Below are 22,546 nucleotides of genomic sequence, written 5' to 3'. Positions count from 1 at the left end.
CTGGACCTGGTCCTCCTGATCTAGCAGGGCCCTTCTTTGCCTTTCTGTATTGCCTGTATTCAGTGCAGGGTACAGGGGAGGCACATGGAAACTTCCCACTGATCATCTCTGCCTGGGAGAACATTTGGTGCAGATATAACCAAACACTGAATGAATGAGGGAACAAATGTGAATAACTGATTGAGTGAATGAATAGACATATAAAGAATGAACAAAATAAATATTGCAAGAATGACTCATAGATGAAGGACCCAAAGAACAAGTGGGTGGGTGGAGGGATATGTGAGTGGATGGGGGATGAATGGATGGATGAATGGGTAGATCGATGGAGGCATGGATAGAGAGATGAATGGGTGGGTCTATGGATGGATGGATGGAGGGATGAATGGAGGAATGAATGGATGGGTGGATGGATAGAGGCATAGGTGGAGGGATGAATGGGTGAGTGGATGGATAGGTGAATAGTTGGATGGTGGTTGGATGGATGGAGAGAGGAATGGATGGGTAGGTGAATAGCTGGATGAATGTGTGGGTGGATGGTTGGATGGATGGATGGATGGATGGGTGGAGGGATGAATGGGTAGGTGGATGGATGGGTGGAGGGATGAATGGGTAGGTGGATGGGTGGGTGGATGGATGGATGGGAAGATGATTGGGTGGGTGGGTGGGTGGATGGATGGAGGCGTGGAAGGAGAGATGAATAGATGGGTAGGTGAATAGCTGGATGAATGTGTGGGTGGATGGATGGATGGATGGATGGGTGGAGGGATGAATGGGTAGGTGGATGGGTGGGTGGATGGATGGATGGGAAGATGATTGGGTGGGTGGGTGGGTGTATGGATGGAGGCGTGGATGGAGAGATGAATAGATGGGTAGGTGAATAGCTGGATGAATGGGTGGGTGGGTGGATGGATGAAGGATGGAGGGATGAACAGATCAATGAGGAAGTGCTATCTAGTCTCCATCTTCCAGTAAGCACCTACGATGCATCATGCACAATGCAAAAGGCTTTGTCAACTGTGACCCTAATGGAGGTCAGTCGTCTTAACCATGTGGAGACCTGTGATTGGAGGAGAATCAGAGTGAACTAGTCTGCTAGGCAAATGACTTTGGGATCTCTTTGGAAACGGCCTCTTCTGCTGCCTTCCCATGATCACACTTTTCTCCCACAAGCCCTGAAAATATGTTCATAACAACCTTCTCCAGCAACAACAGAAATAGGGGCTGGGCATGTCGCTTTCCCTCTGGGGTCTTAATGCAGCCCTGGGGTGGATGAGGGGAGGCTAAGGCTCCACACTTCCTGATCAGGTGAGAAAATCTCTTGCCTCTAACTCAGCATTTTCATGGTGCCGAGTCAGCCAGGTAGGAAGTTTGCTGCCGCTGCTGCTGCCAGCCAGTGCCTCTAGGGCTGACCACGTGCCAGGGACTGGTCTCCGCATGGCACTCATGACCTGCCTACCACAAGAGGCAGGCACTATGACTGCTTCCATTTTACAGATGTGGTCACTGAGGCCTGGAGAGCTGACAAAGCCTGCCAGCTAGAAGGTGCTGGAGCGGGGATAGGTCCAGGGCCTGGACTCTTAACCACTGCATGGTGCCCTAGTGCTGTGGGGGCTGTAGCTGGGGTAAGGCCAGATCCTCCAAAGGTGGCATTGCAGGCCTTCCCTCCTACAGCTGTCCATGATGGGATACAGGTTATTATGGTGAAGAGGTAAAATTGGCTGGGATTGGAGAAGTCAGCAATGGGTTGGAGAGGCCCATTCATCAGATTCTCAGAGGGCGTTCTCCTCTCTGGGTGAGCCCTGGGATGTCACCTGGCGGGCTTCACGGTGGCCACCTGGAGGCCTGCAGCAAGGCCCCTCTCTCTTTCAGGTGTGGAGGAAACTGTCCCCGGGGGATAGACACTTTGACCCCTCCCACAACCTGCCCCATTCTACATATGAGGAAACAGGCCCAGAGAGGTGGAGTCAGCTGTCCTAAGCCACACTACCCTAAGTGACAGAGCTGGGATTCCAACCCTGTGGCCCTTGTCTACACCCGGTGCACTGGCTGTTCTGTGGGGTCGGATGTGCGCCAGCAGCCGTGTCTGACAGCCCTACCTTATCTGGGTGGAAGAGGATGTTGCTTAGGCCCTGCAGACTCAACACACGAACCTCGGGGCTGGGGTCTCGGAGGCCTTGTGTCAGCATGGTCAAGGCAACTTGTTTGGGAAGCACCTCCAGCAGGGCAGGGCTGTAGAGGAACTGGGGTGGCCCCCAGAGGGCAGGCAGGTCACTCTTTTTTGAGGCGCCTGCATCTGTGTTGAGGGGTGGGGCTTTAGGACTGGGGTCCAGTGGGAGTTTCAGGGAGGCAGGTTGACCAGTGCCCTCTGGGTATCTTGGTTAACAAGTATTTGAAACCTCCCTGGTTCAACCCCTCAATGTACAGCTGGGGAAACTGAGCCCCAGAAGGGAAAGGGCCTTGCCTCAGGTTACACAGCGAGGTAAGGCCTCACTTGTTATCAAGAGCCGGGCTTGTGGGGCACGTGGGGACAGAGCTCCCATGGAGGGCGGCCCAGGCAGCTGGTGGGTGGGAGCTGGCATGAGGCTTTCGCTTGGGTTCCCGTACTAGTGTCAGTTACAGAAACAGCGCCCTCCTCGCCCCAGTCCCACCCCTGCCTGAGCTCACAGCTGCAAAGTGTGCCACACCCAGTGGCATCTGCTTCTACCCATTCCCCTTTGGCTTCACCCTGAGTCCCACAGGCAGGACAGGGCTGATGTTGGAGCCTGGACCTGCCTGAGTCTGCTCCCAGTGCCCCTTCAACTCTGCAGGGATTGTGCCAGGGAGGGCCGAGTGGGGAGACAGGTCCTCAAAAGCTGCGCCCCCCCTCCAAGGTCTGGGAGTGGGAAGGCAGGGGTACGAGGGGGTCTGTCTGGGTGGCCTCCCTGGTCAGGGTGAGCTCTGGCATGGGTTTTGCTGGGGTGTCAAGGAGGCTGGAGAAGGAGGCTAAGGCATCTGAGGTGCTCCCTGCCGGCCTGCACCCCTACCTCGGTGAGGATGAGGATGGCCACCTTCCTCTCACGCTCCTCTGGGCTCTGCAGGCTGGGCAGCAGCTGACGCAGCACCGCTCTTATCTGCCTGCAGTGGTTCTGCACCATGGCCCTGCAGGGGTGGGCCTGGGCTGGTGGTCACTGCCCAGAGCCCACCCTCCTGCCCCCACCCATCTCATCAGGGCCGGCATCCCGGAGCACCCCAACGTGGTGGGCACGTTCCCACTCCCTTTGCACACACTGGCTGCCCACTGTGTGCCAGGCTTGGGCTGGACATGTGGGAGACAGAGAAGCAGGCATAGCCCTTGTTCTCTAGGAGGTCACAAGCCAGGGTGAGGGCTGGGGGAAGATGCTGCATCAACAGGCTCTGAGTGTGTGCCTGTGACCGGGGGCAGAGGGCTGTGTCCTGTCGCTGCAGTCCAGATAGCCCCCTGGATGGGCGTGGCCTGAAGCAGGCTGCCTCGACGTGCCCTGGCCCCACCATACCTGGCAAGGAGGCCCACGCCCTTCGGGTAGGTGTGGATGGTGGTGAAGAGCTCCCAGGATCCCTGCAGCTCCAGGTGGGCAAAGTCATGCCAGTGCCCCGTGGTGGACAGCAGGCTCTTCAGTGCCTCCAGTGACATGCTGCAGCTGAGCAGAGGGGGCTCAGGGCTTGCTTCAGGCCACAAGCGGCCCCCTGGGCCACCCCCTGCCCTGGGAAGGGTGCTCAGCTGACCCAGATAGAAAGGCACGTTCTGGTTCCTGTGCCTGGCGTCACTGAGGCCCCCGGGGCTGCTCTCTCCTGCCCTGTTTTACGCGGAAATGCTGGGGCCTAGGATTGGTGGAGCTGGGCCAGGCATGGGGAGGCAGCGTGTGCCCAGTCAGACCCCTGGCCTTGCTTGGGCGGAGATCAGGGGGTGCCCTTCTAGGGAGGGGCACCCTGCTGAAGGGCACCTGCCCTTCAGCTCGAGGATGGCAGCGTTTAAATATGGGCGAAGAGTACGGAGGGTAGCAGCGGGTGAGGGCACGGGAGAGCCAGGGCGTGTAGCATAGTGGAGCCCAGAGAAGTGTCCATTCTCCACTCCCGAGATTCCTCTGCCCTCAGAGGACATGGAGAAACGCAGCAGCACTGGCCCTCACTTGTGAGTGATGGAAAAAGATGCCGTGCATGGCTTGTGGTGTCACCATGTGCTTGGTACTTGCTAGGTACCATGGGCGGTGCCTCAGCTGCCCAGCTGAGGTGGCCCTCTACTGTCACTGTCCATCAGCAGACGAGGGAGCAGTCCTGTCACACAGCCTGGCCAAGGGCACAGAGGTGGGGTCAAGCTGGGCCCTGGCTCCAAACCTGCCAGTGATGTCACTGTCACAGGATGTCACTGTCACTGAACGCAGTCCCTGGGGCACAGGTAGACAGCCTCAGAATGCCGGCCAATGAAACATGAGATGACCCTAGCTTGCTGGCCTGTCTCACTGTTCCAGCCACACAGCCCCGCCCCTGTCCCCCGCGCTTGGTCAGTGTGAGTGCATCACCCTGGATGTGTGAGCATGCCTGGACGAGGCTGTCAGCTTGGACCAAGCACGTTTCTGAGCAGATTTGCAAAACTGAGTGTCAAATGATGAAATGCCATCCGTGAAAGTTCTGACAGTGCCAATCCAAATGCCAGCTGGCTTGTCCTCTCGCCCCAAGCTGTGTCATAAAAAGAGGCAGCATTTTCCAGGTCACTGGTCTCAGCCACAATGCGACAATCGTTTTCAGAAGAAGGGGACTTGGTAGGGGGGTAGCATTTTGTTTGCTCTGGGAGGACTCCAGAAGCTTCTGGTCCTGTGACTTCTTGGGCACTGTGATAGCTTGTTCTTCGAGATTGCCTTGTCCCTGCAGCCCCCGCAGGGCTTCCAGAAAGATGGGCTGATTCAGCGTTCTCGGGAATCCATGCCTGACTCCCTGCAGGTCTGTAGAACTCACCTCCAGCCCAGGACCCCCGGCAATGCTCAAGGACATGTGTCTCCTGAAATCCATACATAGCCCCAAGACCAATGAAGGCGGAGCCCCTTGAGTCTCTGCCTGCCCGTGGACTCAAGGAACCATCCTCTGTTCCTGCTGGTCCCAATGTCACTGCCTGCCTTCAGCCTCTCTGGACACTTGGCATCCCAGTGATGCCTGCCCCATACTCGACCAACCCTCCATTCTCCACTCTGGCCCCGGAGAGCGTAAAGGCACTTGAGAAAGAGGAGGCGAAGCCCCTCTGCTCTCCACACTCCTCCCCAGCCTGAGGGTCCATGAGACCCCCTTCCCTCTCCCACTACCTCCTGCTCTTCTGGTTTTATTTTTATTTTTAATTGTGGTAAAATACACTTCTCATAAAATTTACCATTTTAAGTGTACAGGTCAGTGGCACTGAGCACATTCATAATATTATGCAACCATCACCACCATCCATCTCCAGAACGTTCTCCTCTTCCCACACTGAAACTGTCCCCATTAAACATTAACTCCCCATTCTCCCTCCATCGAGTCCCTGGCACCCAGCATTCTACTTTCTGTCTTTTTAGATTTGGCTACTCATGGACCTTAAGTAAGTAAGTGGACTCACACAGTATTTGACTGGCTTATTTCACTCAGCAGAATGTGCTCAAGGTTCATCCATGTTGTAGCATCAGAATTTCCTTCCTTTTCAAGGCTAAGTAGTATTCCGTTGTATGGATGGACCACGCTGCTTATTCTAATTCACCCATTGATGAACACTTGTGTTGCTTCTACCTTTTGGTTATCGTGAGTAACACTGCTTTGGGCAGGGTGTACAAATATCTGTCCCAGGTGCCTGCTTTCCTTTCTTTTGGGTGTACACCCATTAGTGGAATTCCTGGGCCATATGGAAATTCTATATTTAATTTTTTGAGGAACTTCCATACTCTATTCCAAAGCAGCTGCACCGTTTTACATTCCCATCAACAGTGCACAAGGCTTCCGATTTCCATCCTCGCCAACACTCATTTTCTGATTTCTTTTGGACAGTAACCAACCTAATGGGTGTGAAATTCCTCTTCTTCTTTTGATCACAAGCCTTTGGCCCCAAATCCCTGGGGGACAGAGGGAAAGATGAGGATGAGATGAGGCTGAGAATGATGAGTGTCTTTGAAATGAAGAGAAACGATGTAGCCCATTCGAATTAAACAGAGTTGGCCCACATGGATGACATGTGAGAACAATGAGAATTCCTTTGTGGGGCAGGGCGGAGACTGGCTGGAGGAGGACCCAGCTGAGAACTGACCGACGCAGGAAACGTCTCTAAGGAAAAGGCTTTGTTAGTGGAGGAGCAGGGGAGAGGGAGGCCCCTCTGGCAGGCCTGGCAGCACCTGTTGCAGTCCTGCCCGACCCCACTCGATGCTTGCTGGTCCCAGAGGCCTCCCCATCTAAGCAGGACATGAGAACTTCAGAGGCCCAGGGCTAGCCCAATCAGGCCTCAGGACTCGCCTGCTGCCCCACGGTGTCCTGTGCCACCCCCGCCGTGTTGGGCATGCAGAGACAGTGGCTACTCAGCACTGCCCATCCAGGTGTCCTTCTCGGACCCTGTCCCCACCTTGACAGTGCCACGGCAGCCGGGCAGGGACCTCAGACCCTGGGCCACCGGGATACACCTGGGTGACACTGTGCTCTCATGTCTCCCTTCCTCCCTGGCTCCATGGTGGCGCTGGATGGCGTGGCTGCTGGTTTGGCAACTGGCGCCTGGGCCCCTTCACGGTGGTTGAAGAGACCTGGGCCCATCCCGCTCTCTGGAGGGTGTGGGAGCCAGGCCTGGCCAATCAGAGCCGCACAGGCCCCTGTGGCCAAGGTGATTGGTTCAGGAGTGGGCATGTGACCCAAGCTAGGCCAATCAGAGCCCAGGACTGTGTCCATGGTGAGAGTATTTCCTCTTGGGGCTGCGGGGGCTGCGGGGCCACCGCCAGGGCTCCAGGAGAACTCGCCCGGAGAGGGGCCAGGTGGGAGCGCAGAGCGGCCGGAGCAGAAACCACCCGTGGCCCTGTGGGAGGCAGACGTCCCTGCTGTATGCGGAGCTCGAGAGAGAGAGAGACGTCCTCGCTGGCGGGGGAACCCGCGAGAGACAGACAGATGTCTCAGCTGTGTGAGGAGCCCCCAGTGAGACAGACGTCCCCGCTGTGTGGGGAGCCCAGGGGAGTCAGACAGACGTCCCAGCTGTGTAAAGAACCCGAGAGAGACAGACATCCTTGATGGTGGGGGAACCGGCGAGAGACGGATGTCTCAGCCGCATGGGGAGCCCCCAGTGAGACAGACAGACGTCCTTGCTGTATGGGAGACCGCGAGAGACAGACAGATGTCTCTGGCTCTTCGGGACCTTCCAGTCTATGGGTGCGGGCAGGAAAGCAGGTCAAAGGTGCGGATCACAGATGGTAGCTGATGGCGGTGCTGCGGAGGGAATAAAGCGGCAGAGGGTGGGAGGCGCCGAAGGGGCTGCTATTTTAGAGGGTAGTGGGGGAGGCCTCAGCGAGGTGCGGGTGAGCAGAGCCTGCAGAGGCAGGATGGCTGCGGGAAGAACATTCCAGCAGCGGGAGGAGCAGACGGGGTGAGGCTTTCTCCCAACCCTCCCACGTACCAGGAGGAGAACGTTTTATTAGCTTATTAGGAAAGATTCATGCATTTTGCATGGTTGAACTGAATAAAAAAGGAACTTCATGCACATTCGAATTTAGAGGCAAGATGAGAAGAAGTGGCATTTTTTTTTTAAGTGACTTGCCTTGGGGAGAGCTGTTAAAACTGACAAATTGCGTGACGCACATCATAATACAAACAAATGAAAAGAGTCAGCCCCAGCGGTTTTTAAAGACTTGCTGATTGGATTTTTGGAAATATGACCCGGTGCAGAGGGAAGATGAAGGCAGGCAGCCCTACTGAGGCCAGAATACAGCGGGCGGGGGAGCGGGCAGCTGGCCATGATGTCAGTCTGAGCATGCCCAAGAGAGCCTGGAAAAGCATCTGCCCCCATGGGTGAGCCCAGGTCACCTCTGCGTGGACATGCTGTGTGGCCCAAGGGAAGCCTCTGACCCTCTCTGAGCCTCAGTTGCCTCATCTGTAGAGCAGGGACAGTGAGATTCATCTCGAGTCCTCACAGGAAGCCCGTTGGGGTAAGATGTGGCTCACTGCATGGGTGCTCTTGGTAACTGCCGTCCCCTTGGGGTCCCTGTATGGCAGTGACACTAAGTATCTCTACTGCCAAGCACCCTCAGGTGACGGGTAAGTGGGCCGAACAAAGTACCACAGCCCCTGTAGCCCTGGCCGTGGGTGGAGCTTTGGGTTCATGACTGTTGCGGATTGAATTGTGTCCCCCCCGAAAAGAAAGATATTGAAGTCAACCAACGGTACCTGTGACTGTGACCTTACTTGGAAAGAAGGTCTTTGCAGATGTTATCAAGTTGAGGTCGTTAGGGTGGGGCCCTAACCCAATGATGGGTGTCCTTATAAGAAGGGGAAATTTATTCAGATGCTAAATTTAACTGTTCAACTGCTGAACCACTTGACAGACATGAACTAAAGCTTAATTCTGACAGAGCTGAAAAAAAAAAAGGAGAAATTTAAACACCGGCACACAAGGGAGAATGTCAGGTGACCACAGGGGTAGAGATGAGTGTGGTGCAGCCTCAGGCCCAGGAGCACCCGGTGTGGCCACGAGACACTGGGAACCAGAAGCAGTGAGGAAGGCCCCCGTGGGTTTCAGGGGAGCACGCCCTGGTGACGCCGTGGTTTTAGACTTCTGGCCTCCAGCACCGGAAGGTGTTGCTTTGAGTCCCCAGGGTGTGCACCTTTGTCACTGTGCCCTAGGAGACTAGCACAGTCTTTGCTCTCGGATGCCTGTGGAACCCTGTGTGTGTCTGGCCAGGCCAGGAGGCTGGGGAGGCTTTAGTCTTACCTTTGAGGGCTGGGTGCAGCCACCTCCTGGGCCTGCTGCTTGGGCTGGGGCTCCCAGGGTAGGTTCAGCTCCAAGACATAGTGCATCTGGGTGAGGAGGGCCAGGAGGAGCTTGGGGTAGGCCTCCTGCACGGCCTGCTTGAACTCGCTGGCGAACTGCAGCTCATGCAGCATGTTTGTGGCCTGTCGGGGGCAGGCATGGAGTGAGGCTCCTAGGCCCTGGGTCCCGGGACCAGGGGTTCTGACCTACTGTCCCACAAAAGCCGTGTCCTAGCATGCTCATCCTTCCCCGCTCCAAGCTCTCCAGGACCAAGTCTGAGTGTCCACATGCTGTCCCTCCCTGTGGGACCTGACCCCTGTGCCTCTGCAGCCTCAGCCTGGCCCTCTCTTGCACCCTCTGGACCCACTGCTTGGGTCTCACTGCTGCTGGATGGCCTAGTGGTCCCCAGCCTCCCCCAGCTGTCCACCTGGATGCTGTCCACCCAACACCCCTGCAGACCTCCACCTTGACCCAGGGGCTCCCCCAGACTGCACACTGGATGCCACCATCTGCCCTCTGCACTTTGCTCCTGTCTGAGGGGTGGCCCGCTGGCATCTGGGCCCTCTGCTCTGTTGCCTTGAAGGCAAGGTCCTATGCTGTGTGGTCCTACGATACCCTCAGCTCTGTGGCTGGCACGCAGCAGGGCCTGATGCCTGGGAGTTGGGGAACCCATGGCCCTGGAAGGCAGAGTCAGCTGATAGCAGCCCTCAGCCCCAAAGGCCCTGTAGTGCCTGCCAGGGCATTCAGTCCAGAATGTTCTCAGGGTGGGGCTAGCACTGAGCAGTGACAACTGGGGGAGGGCAGGAACTGGCGGCGTGGTGGGGTACAGGGAAGGCTCCCCTGCTGCCCCTGGGTGGGTCTCACCTGTGCTGCTGTGGGGTCCTCTGTTAGGAGGCAGCATCAGCCCAGGGCCGACCAGGGTGGGGGTGTCGGGGATGGCCAGCTGACAAATCCCTGGGCCGAGGGGGTGCTCTCCCACTGGCCACCATTGTTAAGCCCTCATCATACCCCTGCTGCAGGCAGTAGCTTGTCTGGGGGGATCTGGGTGGCAGGGGAGCTGCTGTGAGCTCTGGGCCACTGCTGGGGGGCCTTTGGGGCAGGGACTCAGCCTGGAAAGTTCTAAACAGGAACACAGCTGTGGCCTCATCAGGGACCAGGTAAGGGGGACAGGTGTGGCCATGCCAGGAGGGGAGCTCATGGCTCCTGGGAGTGTAGAAGCAGTGCCGGGATTATGAGGAAAACCGGGGGCTTCCTACAGGGGCGTGGTGGCTGCAGAGGGCAGCCTCTAAGATTCCTCTAGAATCTATGACTCCCTAGAACCCAAGCATGGGGAGGGCTCTCAAGTCTGTCCACACCCTTCTCCTCTACCTGAAGCCCCTCTCTGAGGCCTCCCCACAGTGACTGAGTGAGTCCCCTTGCCAGCCCGGGGGATGGACACGACTGTCCTGATTCACAGACAGGAGCCCACAGCCCTTGGCCAGGAGGTGGGAGCTGGGCCTGTGTGGTCAGCCCTGGGCAGCTTTCCTCCAGGCTGGGGCTGGAATGGGTGTCTACAGCCTGGATATGAGGTGCCCCCCTACAGCCTGGCACAGAGATTGCTTGAGGTGCTACCAGTATCTGACAGGGTGGTGGCAGAGACTCACAGCCAGCGAGCGCAGGTAGGTCTTCTCCTTGGGGCAGGGGCTGCTGTCACTGGCACCGGTGGGCAGAGGCCGCTCCTGCAGCCAGGCCAGCAGAGTGGTCAACACCAGGTGGCTCGTGGGCTGCTCGGCCCCCAGGGCCCTCCACAGCTGGAAGGTGTGGCTGTGGGCAGAGAGGGCATGTGAGGGCAGTGCTGCCACCCAGGCCTGGCTGGGCTCAGCCACATGAGCAGGCCACCATCGTCAGGGCCTGAGTGCCTGGAACAGCAAACCTAGGCTGGGTCCTAAGCCGGACCCTAGTGGGATGGGGCTCAGGGCAGATACAAGCATTGCAGGTCGGTGTGGGAGGGGCCCAAGGCAGGGGCTGGACAGGGGGTCCCTGGTCCCTGCCTGTGGTCTCACATCCACACCAGCTTCCTCCTGGGTCTCTCCACTTTCAGGGTCTTTCCGCTAGCTCCTCACTCATGCTGGAGGTTTCCTAATGTGCCCTGTCTCCCAACTGCTTGTCATCTTCCTGGGCTCCCAGGTCCTGCAGACCAGAGCCCCAGCCGGCAGTCAAAGCCACGGCCTCCAAGCCCTCTGCTCTCTGACCTCCAGCCCCTGCCTGTCCTTCCCTTCCTCTTCTTCCCTTCCTCTGGGCCCCCACACATGCATTCCTGCTGTTTGGAGCACTCCTTGTCCCTGACTAGTTCCCCCTCAGCCCTTAGGGCTCATCACAAAGTCACTTCCCTCTGGAAGCCTTCCCTGACTACTCCCTCCCAGTCTGGGCTTGCTGGGGTCCAGCTCCTCAGGCCTAACCTGCTTCAAGTGACAGGCCATCACTAGCATGCGTACGGTGCTTTACAGTTTGTAGAGTGCCCATTTTGCAGATGGGGCCACTAAGGACCGGAGAGAGGAGACCTGCTCTGATCAAGGCCCTGTCTTGGAACTGGGGAGCCTGGAGGCCAGGGCTGTCCAGCCCTGTGACCTTTCCATGGATCCATGGGGCATGGCTCGGTGAGGCCTGGAGGGAAGGAAGGCACAGCTGGGCTGCCCTGAGATGCTGGTGACCACAATGGTCCTGTTTACTACCCTAAATGGTCTTTGGGTCTGAGTGTTGGGTGGAAGGGGTTTGAGGGGCAGGAGGGCACCTGGCATGAGGAGGCTGGGGCTGGGAGGACCACAGGAGGGTGGCTCCATGTGTTCCCACCCCTGCTTTAAGACAGACTGAAGGGCAGCTGCCCTTAAAACCCTGGGGAAGCCACTCCAGGACCATCTGACCCTTGGCTGGGTGGGCACCACAGCTCGGAGGACTCCAGGAGTTTCCACTCAGCTGGAAAGAGCTGGGCCTTTGGAGTCAGAAGGGTCTGGGCTCAGACCTCCACTCTGCCTGTGCTGGCTGTGTGACCTTGGGGAAGTCACTGAACCCCTCTGAGCCTTGGATTCCTGACCACAGAGTAGTGAGCAATGCCTGCCTCCAGAGGCTTAAGCGGGAGGATTCTCCCCTGAGCAAGCGTGTGTGCCCAGAAGGCGGGTGTTTCTATTCTTCTGCCTGCTGGCCTGCCCCTCAGTCAGCAGGTGTGAGCCGAGCGCTATCGCGTGCAGTGTCCCAGGGGACCAACCAGTGGTGGAATCGGCAGGAGTCCCCGACCTCCTGTGCATGACAGCCTCGTGGGGACACAGCAGGAAGCGCAGTGTGCCGGATGCTCAATGCTGCTCGAGAGATAAAAGCAGTGTGGGGGGCAGGGGGAGAGTCTGGGTGCCTTTGGTTTCAGACAGGGCAGTCAGGGACACTTGAGCAAAGCCCTGAGGATATCGGGAGGGAGCCAGGCAGCGATGCGGGGGAGAGACGCTTCCAGACAGCCCTGAGACAGCTTGATTCCTGGTCTGTTCAGGGGACGTAAAGGAAGGCCAGTGTCATTGCGGTGGAGTGGGGAGGGGAGAGGAGGAGAGGGAGACAGTGATATCATCGGGGCCACAGCACGACCTTGATGGCTGCTGTGGAGGCTTTGGCATTGGCTTTGAATGAGATGGGACCACTGGAGGATTTTACGCAGAGACGTGGCACAGGCCTACGTGTGTTCTTCAAGTACGGTGGGGGACGACTGGAAGTAGGCAAGTCACTGGAGGTGAGAGCCGGTGGTGTCTTGGACTAGGGTGGTGGCAGCGGGGGCGGCACACAGGCAGAGGTGGGACTGGCAGGGTTTCCTAGGGGATGGGATGTGGGTGTAGAGAAGAGTCGGACGGCACCAAGAATTCCAGCCTGAGATGCTGGGAGCAGAGTCACCAGGTGTGACATGGGGAAGCCTGCAGGAGGGGCAGGTTGGGGGAGGCCAGGGGTGTGGCCTGGCTGGGTCAGTGGGAGATGCCTGTGTGACATCCAAGGGCTACTGTCAGGGGGTTGGGGGAAGGGCTTAGGCCAGAGGTGTTAGTATTTAGGGGATATTTAAAGCCATGGGAATGGATGTGGCCACCATGAAACTGAGTGTAGCTGAGCAGGAGGATCAAGGGTCAGCCCTATGGCCCCAGGGCTATGAAATTAGGGAGATGAGGAGGAGCCAGTGGAGGAGGCTGAGCAGGAGTGGCCAGGGAGGTAGGAGGAGAGCCGGGGAGGGCAATGTTCCCAGGAGGAAAGAGTCACTGACTGAGTCAATTTCTGCTGACAGGTCACATAAGGTGGGGACAGAGAATGGACTATTGGACCTAGGGACGTGAGGTTACTGGTGACCTTAATGAGAACCATTTTATTGGAGCAGCAGTACATAAAGTCTGGTTCATGTGGGTCTAAGAAGGAATGGGAGCTATAACTCACAACCCAAACACAAACAACCCAATTCAAAAGTGGGGAAAGGGCTTGAACAGGCATTTCTCCAAAAAGGATAGACAAGTGGCCAATAAGCACATGAAGAGATGCTCAATGTCACTAAGCATCAGGGAAACACAAATCGTCACTTCACACCTCCTAGGATGGCTACAGCCCCAAGATGAGAAATACCAAGAGCTGGAGAGTATGTGGAGAAACAGAAACCCTGGTACCTTGCTGGTGAAAATAGAGAATGGTGTAGTTGCTATGGAAAATGGTACAGCAGTTCTTCAAAAAGCTAAACATAGTACTGCCACATGGCCCAGAAACTTCACTCCTAGGTACACACCCAAAATAACTGAGAGGAGGGACTCGAACATGCTTGTATGCCAATGATGACAGCATCATTATTCATGACAGCCAAAAGGTGGAGGCAACCTGAGTGTCCATCAACAGATAAATGAATAAATAAAATATGGCCTACCCATGCAGTGGATTATTATTCAGCAATGAAAAGAAATGAAGTTCCAATACATGCTACAGCATGGATGAACCTTGAAAACATTAGTCAGAGGGAAGTAATCCAGACCCAAAAGGACAAATATTGTATCATTCCACTTACATGAAATGTTGAGAAGAGCCAAATTCATAAGACAGAAAGTGGATTAGAGGTTATCAAGCGCTATGGGGAGGGGAAGATGGGGAATTATTATTTAATAGTTACGGAGTTTCTGTTTGGAGTGATAAAAAAGTTTTAGAATTAGACAGTGGTGATAGCTGTGCAACAGTTGCAAATATAATTAATGCCACTGAATCATACACTTAAAAGTGAATAAAATGACAAAGTTTATATTATACATATTTTACTACAATTAAAAAATAACATAATATGCCAAACCCATTGAATTGTACACTTTAAATGGCCAAATTGTATAGTATGTGAGTTATATTTCAATAAATCTGTTTTTTAAAAAAGCGAATGAGAAGACTTCTTCATCTTCCAGTAGTGGTGCACTAAGCTACTTGAATCAGCTCCTCCATTGAAAACAACTACAAAGGTTAGAGAAAATATAAATATGTAGGCTGGGAGTGGTGGCTCACACCTGTAATTCCAGCACTTTGGGAGGCAGAGGTGAGTAGATCACTTGAGGTCAGGAGTTTGAGACCAGCCTGGCCAACATGGTGAAACCTCATTTCTACTAAAAATACAAAAATTAGGTGTGGTGGCACATACCTATAATTCCAGCTACTTGGGAGGCTGAGGCAGGAGAATAGCTTCAACCTGGGAGGCAGAGGTTGCAGTGAGCCGAGATTGTGCCACTGCACTCCAACCTGGGTGACAAAGTGAGACCCTGTCTCAAAAAGAAGAAAAAAAAAAATAAGGGTCCTGGGAATATTAAAGAGATGATGAGACTGTAAGAAACTGCAAGGCCAACACATGGGGAATATGATGACCCTGAGGGGTTGGGAGCAGGAAAGCTACTGATGTCCTGGGGGCATCTGACAATTCTGGAAAATCAGATCCTTTGTTCTGACAGCTTTGTAGGATGAAGGGACAGAGACCTAAGTTCAGAGGCTGCACAACGTGGTTAATCTCATAGGAGACCCTCTGCCACTTCCAGGCTGGTGCCTAAGTGGATGTGAAAAAACTCAAGCATATTTCAGCCACGTTTGAATTACATGGGGGCATCCAGGGCATCTGAAGCACTGGATTTGGCTTAACGTAATCATGGGCTGCAGTATCCTTAGGTGCTTGACAGAGACAAAGACAAGTTGTCTTCATAATACCTTAATTTTGGGCCCCAAATAATTTTTACATTTTTTTCCCCAAAAACAACATCCAGTATGTAGTCAAAGATAATCAGACACATAAGGAAGGCAGACTCCATCAGTAACATACAGTAAGAATAACAAATAAAGTAGACCTGAAAACTTAGATATTAGAATTGTCAGGCATGAGCTATAAAACAAATATTTGATTATGAATAAAGAAATAAAAGACAAGCTTAAAAATGTCTTCAGGGATGAGGAAACTATAAATGATAGAGCAGGTGAGAAAAAGAACCAAAATGACATTTTAGAAATAAAAAATACCGAATCTGAAATAAAGAAAATGCAATGGAAAACTTTAACATCACATTGACATGGTTAAAGGAGAATTAGTGAACTAGAAGATAACTCAAAATAAATTATACAGAATTCAGCAACGAGGGACACAAATATGGGGAAGCGGAAAGGAAGTAAGAAATTGTGCTGAGTATCTTCCGCTTGCCCCTGCAGATATAATCTCTGCTGTTCCCCATCCTGCCTCATGCCCCAGGAAGTTGACCTGTATAGATTGCATCAAGAAGCTCTCTTGACCTTTGGCTTCCAGTTGACTTGGCTAATGGTAAGCACTAGCAGGAGGTCAGAAGGTGGGAGTGGAGGAAAGTCAGGGTATTTATACCCCAGAGTCTCTCCCTGTGGGTGGCCACAGGATTGCTGTGTCCATCTGTCCTGTGGTCTAGCCATATAGACATCCTTGGTTCTGGGAGGACTCCCATTCCCTGACCTTTTAGTTCTAGAAGTTGGCAATGATTCAGCATTGTTACATTTCCTGGGGCACTGGCCCTTCCCCTGTCTGTCACATTAAACTCTACCCTTGTCCAATAGCTCTTTTATTAAATTTTCCAGCTCAACCAATTTGAGTGTGTTATCTGTTCCTGACAGTGCTCTGAGAGGAACTGTTCCTGACAGTGCTCCATAGAGGATATGGCGAGATATTGACATGTGCCTAATGAGTGCCCTAGAAGGAAAGTGAGAGAGAATGCAGGAGAAGCACTATGTGGAGAGATAATGGCTGGGATTCTTCCAGAACCAGAATATTCCAGAACAGGAATTCAAGACAGGATAAACACAAAGAAATCCATTCCTAGACACACTGTGGTGACTTATCAGACAAATAAAAACAAAAACAAATAAAAACAAAACTGTATAGCAGTCCTACTGACAGCTGACTTCTCAACAGCAGCAATGGAAGCCAGTTGACAGTGGGATGTTAGCTTAGTGTGCAGAAAGAAAATAACTGCCAACATAGAATTCTATACCCAGTGAAGTGTCTAATCAAGATTGAAGGTGAAATAAAGACATTTTCATATAAAAACTGAAAGCATTTGCTAACAGCAGACCCAAATTAAAGACAGTTCTAAAGGATGTGCTTTAGGTTGGAGGAAAATGGCCTCAGGTGAGGGGTGTGAGGCTTAAAGAGAAATGAAGAGCAAAGAAAATAGTGAAAATGTGGGCAACTCTAAATGCATATTGACTTGTGAGATTTAAAAATATACAGAATTAAACAACAAGGGCATTAAAATTGGGAGTGTGTTAAGTCAGTTGAAGACTGAAGGTTCTGTTTTTTGGTCTGGAAAGAAAGTAAAGATGGTAAATTCAATCCCAAATATATAAACAACTATATTATATGTAAATTGAATAGGTGCTTCAATTAAAGACAAAGGTCGTCAGGCTATTAAAAACCCAACTAAACACTGTTTACAAAAGACACATCTAAAACAAAAGAATGTAGAAATAGCAAAAGCAAAAGTCTGGAAAAAGACATACTATGCAATATCAACATAAGAAAACTGGTGTTATTATATGACTAGAGCCTTAATATTAGACAATATAAACTCTAAAAAACCATAGTAATATTAGGTAAATGGAAATCTCCAACAAGTATATGCAACATAATGCCCTTCATATGAAAATATAAAAATTATAACTTATATGAAATTATAATTTATATGAAATTAGAAAAACAATAAAGTACTTTTGGGAATATGTTTAGGTGCAATAAAACTAAATAAAAGGAAAGCAACGGAATGATGAACCTTAGATAGGGTGAGCCAGGGGAATGCAAATTAGCAATGGCAGACAACATAATAGAAATGTGTGCAGGATACTTGAATAGGCATATCACCAAAGAGGCTAAAAAGAAATGAAAAGATGTTCAACTTCTCTATTTAATCATGAAAGTGGAAACGAATACCACAATGCTGATTAATAGCACCACCAGAGTGACTAAAACTTTGATTATGGGCTGAAAAGTGAATGCTAAGTGTTAGTAAACTGCAGAGTAACAGGAACTCTAAAAAAAATATTGCTGATAGTGTGAATCAGTACAAGTTCTTTGGAAACATTTTGCATTATGTATTAGAGTTGGATATATGCATAGCTTTATGATGCAGGCATTTCCATCCTAGATGCATACACTGTGGAAACTGAGAGCTTGTATACATCCAGGCACATGTATAAACAAGTTCACTGCAGCATTGCTAATCATAGTACCAAACAGGAAATTGTTGACCTATAGTGAAAAGACCCAAATGTTGACCTATAGTAAAAAGAATAATTGGCATTCATAAAATGGAATACTATACAGCAACAAAAATGAATGAACTACAACATGTTAAAATGAATCTTAGACACATCATATTGGAGGAAAAAAAAAGCCAGACAGGCTGGGCATGGTGGCTCATGCCTATAATCTCAGCGCTTTGGGAGGAGGCCAAGGTGGAAGGATTGCTTGAGGTCAGGAGTTTGAGATCAGCCTGGGCAACATAATGAGACCCCATATCTACAAAAATAATAAATTAGCCAGGTGTGGTGATGCATGCCTGTACTCCTAGCTACTCATGAGGCTGAGGTGGGAGGATCACTTGAGCCCAGGAGTTTGAGGCTACAATAAGCTATGATTACACCACTACACTCCAGCCAGGGCAACTAAGCGAGACCTTGTCTCAACAAACAAACAAACACCCAAGCCAGACAACAGAAGAATATTAGAAGACTACATATTGTACAATTCTGTTTATACTTTTAGGACACACCCCACCATTGTTTCATGTACTTCTAAAAAAGAAAAAATGGCCAAGATGGGAGTCTTATAGGAGACCCCAACACAGAGCTGGGACCCAAAGGTCTGCATGTACAGTTTAAGGGTGATCAAAATAAATAAACAAAACTCAGCCCTGCAGGAAGAAAAATCGAGAAAACTTTCATGCTTCAGTCAGCATACTGGGTGGAAGTGGGAAGGGGTATGTATATCCTGAGAATTTGAACCCAAACCTGTTTGGATGCCTGAATTCACACCACCAATGTGGCCCAATAAAATCTCAAGCAGAGACTTTTAAATTTAAAGTGGTCTCAAACTAACAGTGCCACCAGGTGACTGGCAGAAAACTACATAAATCCAGGTGTAAGGCACCATCAATGTAAAATGGATCCTGACTTCATAAATGTTAAAATGTAAGGCCGGGCGCGGTGGCTCAAGCCTGTAATCCCAGCACTTTGGGAGGCCGAGACGGGCGGATCACGAGGTCACGAGATCGAAACCATCCTGGCTAACACAGTGAAACCCCGTCTCTACTAAAAATACAAAAAAAAAAAAAACTCGCCAGGAGAGGTGGCGGGCGCCTGTAGTCCCAGCTACTCGGGAGGCTGAGGCAGGAGAATGGCATAAACCCGGGAGGCGGAGCTTGCAGTGAGCTGAGATCCGGCCACTGCACTCCCGTCTGGGCGACAGAGGGAGACTCTGTCTCAAAAAAAAAAAAAAAAAAAAAAAAAAAAAAAAAAAAATGTAAAATGCACCCTGACTTCATAAATGTTAAAATGTAAAAAAAAAAAAAAAAAAATGCTTCTTAGAATTGAGGAAATAAGATAAAAATTCCAATACAATAAAATAGAACTGTAAACTTCTAGGTAGCTGAAGACGATGCCTGTTGCCTAGGTCTCCGCCTCCGAAAATTTCCTTGAGATACAACAACAACAACAACAACAACAACAAAAACAAGAAGGAAAATAAAACTGCACAAAAACTGTGACTCCAGTGCAAATTCAGAGAGTTCCCAAATTTCAAAATTACTCTAAGCAGAAAGAGAAGAGTGTCAACCTTAGCATGAAATCTCTACCGCTCCCGCCTCATCCCGTTCTACCATAAGGCTGTGATAAAGGCAGGCTGAGAGAAACTGGGGGGAAGAGGGAAGGGAGGAGCTAGCAACAGGGCTTGAGATTGATATACAGCCTAAAGCACCTTCTGGAAGACAAAGTCCACCTTAAGTCTTAAAAAAAAAAAAGTTCAAGTGTCAGAGCCCCAATCACAGAGACGTGACTTAAAAGTATGCCAGATTTGGAGGGCGGTCTTCAAAATGCACAGATTTTGGGAAAGAAAAGGGCAAAAAAGAAAGCAGAGGTATCCTTTGGAGATTAGGTAGTGATAGGGAAAGAGGTAAAAGGGAAAAATGTAGGGCCCTGCAATGGAAATGGAACCAAAACATTGGAGGATCCATAATCCTTTTGTTTACCACCAAACAGTATATTAAATTATCTGGACTTTGCTGTATTGACAGAAGAGGGTGCCATTGAACTTAAAATCATATAAAACACTCAAAGAACAGAAACATGAGCAGGAGCAAAATGAACAGATCCATACAATTATTGTAAAAAATGAGAAAACAAAAATCAGCACACACAAAGTAAGGAACTCCCCCTGGAAAAAATCACGATGCAGGAAAAAAATCCTAAGACAACATTCATTCTATGTGTCATTAAATGTGCTCAAATAAGCATTTAAAGATATGAAAACTACCTGAATTATGAATTCAAAAAAGGACAAAAAATCCAACAGGAGCTGAAAAGAGAGTTGATTGACTTCAGGAAAGAAATGGATGAGATAAAAATATTATCTCAGAAATGAAGAAAAATTACAAGGTGTCCAAGAGAGATAAGATTCTAATGATAATTTAATAAGGGGCATTTAGGAAAACAAGGAAAGCAACCAAGAGAATGAAAGTGAATTTAAGAAAAAGTAAAAGGGATCAGAGGGAAAGTAGTGAAAATGGAAGACAGGAGGAATAGCATTTGTATTATTGGAGTCCCTGAGGAAGAAAAACAGCAATGGAACATGACTAATATTTAAAACCGTAGGCCGGGCGCGGTGGCTCACGCCTGTAATCCTAGCACTTTGAGAGGCGGAGGCGGGCGGATCACGAGGTCAGGAGATCAAGACCATCCTGGCTAACACGGTGAAACCCCGTCTCTACTAAAAAATATAAAAAATTAGCCGGGCATGGAGGCGGGCGCCTGTGGTCCCAGCTATTCGGGAGGCTGAGGCAGGAGAATGGCATGAACCTGGGAGGTGGAGCTTGCAGTGAGCCGAGATTGCACCACTGCACTCCATCCAGCCTGGGCGACAGAACGAGATTCCGTCTCAAGCAAAACAAAACAAAACAAAACAAAACAAAACAAAACAAAACAAAACAAAACAAAACAAAAGAGAACTGTAACCAAGAAAATTTTCCAGAAGTAACAGCCTCAAAAAAATCTCAATTCTTTTTTTCTTCTGCCCGTGGACACCCCTGAAGAAGCATTGTTAAAGTCTCTCTTCTCCCTGCCATCGTGTCTAAGTCAGAGTCTCCTAAAGAGCCCTAACAGCCGAGGAAGCTCTTCGTTGGAGGGTTGAGCTTTGAAACAACCGATGAGAGCCTTGAGGAGCCATTCTGAGCAACAGGGAACACTCACGCACTGTGTGGTCATGAGGGACCCAAACACCAACACTCCAGGGGCTTTGGTTCGTCACATATGCCACTGTGGAAGAGGTGGACGCGCCATGAATGCAAGGCCACGCAAGGTGGATGGAAGAGTTGTGGAACCAAAGAGAACCGTCTCAAGAGAAGCTTCTCAAAGACTAGGTGCCCACTTAACTGTGAAAAAGATATTTGTTGGTGGCATTAAAGGAGACACAGAAGAACATCGCCTAAGGGATTATTTTGAACAGTTTGGGAAAATCGAAGTGACTGAAATCGTGACTGACCGAGGCAGTGGCAAGAAAACGGGTTTTGCCTTTGTAACCTTTGACGACCATGACTCCGTGGATAAGATTGTCATTCAGAAATACCATCCTGTGAATGACCACAACCGTGAAGTTAGGAAAGCCCCGTCAAAGCAAGAGATGGCGAGTGCTTCATCCAGCCAAAGAGGTCGAAGTGGTTCTGGAAACTTTGGTGGTGGTCGTGGAGGTGGTTTCGGTGGGAATGACAACTTTGGTCATGGAGAAAACTTCAGTGGTCATGGTGGCTTTGGTGGCAGCCATGGTGGTGGTGGATATGGTGGCAGTGGGGATGGCTATAGTGGACTTGGTAATGATGGAAGTCATTTTGGAGATGGTGGAAGCTACAACGATTTTGGCAATTACAACAATGAGTCTTCAAATTTTGGCCCCATGAAGGGAGGAAACTTTGGAGGCAGAAACTCTGGCCCTTATGGTGGTGGAGGCCAATACTTTGCTAAACCACGAAACCAAGGTGGCTATGGCGGTTCCAGCAGCAGCAGTAGCTATGGCAGTGGCAGAAGATTTTAATTAGGAAACAAAGCTCAGCAGGAGAGGAGAGCCAGAGAAGTGACAGGGAAGCTACAGGTTACAACAGATTTGTGAACTCAGCCAAGCACAATGGTGGCAGGGTCTAGCTGCTACAAAGAAGACATGTTTTAGACAAATAGTCATATGCATGGGCAAAAAACTCGAGGACTGTATTTGTGACTAATTGTATAACAGGTTATTTTAGTTTCTGTTCTGTGGAAAGCATAAAGCATTGCAACAAAGGGTTTTAATGTAGATTTTTTTTTCTTTTTGCTCCCATGCTGTTGACTGTGAAATAGTCTGATTGTGATGCTGAATAAATGTCTTTTTTTTTTTTTTTTTTCTAATGTGCGGTGTAAAGTTAGTCTACTCTGAAGCCAACTTGGTAAATTTCCCCAACAGTGTGAAGTTAGAATTCCTTCAGGGTGGTGGATGCCAGGTTCTATTTGGAATTTATATACAACCTTGGGTGAAGCCTGGGTGGAGACATCATTGTCTTCAGAGACCTTGGTGTAGTTGAACTGATAGTAACTGTTGTGACCTGAAATTCACCATTAAAAGGGATGGCCCAAGCAAAATCATGGAATTATTGGTTATAAAAATGATCATTGGCTGGGCGTGGTGGCTCAAGCCTGTAATCCCAGCACTTTGGGAGGCCGAGACGGGCAGATCATGAGGTCAGAAGATCAAGACCATCCTGGCTAACAAGGTGAAACCCCGTCTCTACTAAAAAATACAAAAACTAGCCGGGTGAGGTGGTGGGCGCC

General features: G+C 50.7%; 1 protein-coding gene and 1 non-coding gene across 2 annotated transcripts in view; one reads left to right on the top strand and one right to left on the bottom strand.

Annotated features, from left to right (window-relative positions):
* LOC104679759 (maestro heat-like repeat family member 5) overlaps positions 1–22,546 on the bottom strand; it is a 73,590-nt gene that overhangs the window by 4,901 nt on the left and 46,143 nt on the right. Inside the window, exons 20-24 of the mRNA XM_010385463.2 lie at positions 10,612–10,771; positions 8,930–9,111; positions 3,516–3,659; positions 3,027–3,141; positions 2,100–2,243 (exon numbers count right to left, since the gene is read on the bottom strand). Coding sequence (XP_010383765.1) covers positions 2,100–2,243; positions 3,027–3,141; positions 3,516–3,659; positions 8,930–9,111; positions 10,612–10,771 — 745 coding nt within the window. The remainder of the gene's footprint in view (positions 1–2,099; positions 2,244–3,026; positions 3,142–3,515; positions 3,660–8,929; positions 9,112–10,611; positions 10,772–22,546) is intronic.
* Positions 8,498–8,572, top strand: LOC115899821. Its single transcript, XR_004059423.1, has one exon. It is a non-coding gene; the product is annotated as a small nucleolar RNA SNORD5 (small nucleolar RNA).

Source organism: Rhinopithecus roxellana, chromosome 9, assembly GCF_007565055.1.
Source record: "Rhinopithecus roxellana isolate Shanxi Qingling chromosome 9, ASM756505v1, whole genome shotgun sequence".
NCBI classification, from domain to species: Eukaryota; Metazoa; Chordata; class Mammalia; order Primates; family Cercopithecidae; genus Rhinopithecus; species Rhinopithecus roxellana.
The sequence above is the reverse complement of the archived record's forward strand: the minus strand, read 5'-3'. Positions and strand labels throughout refer to the sequence as shown.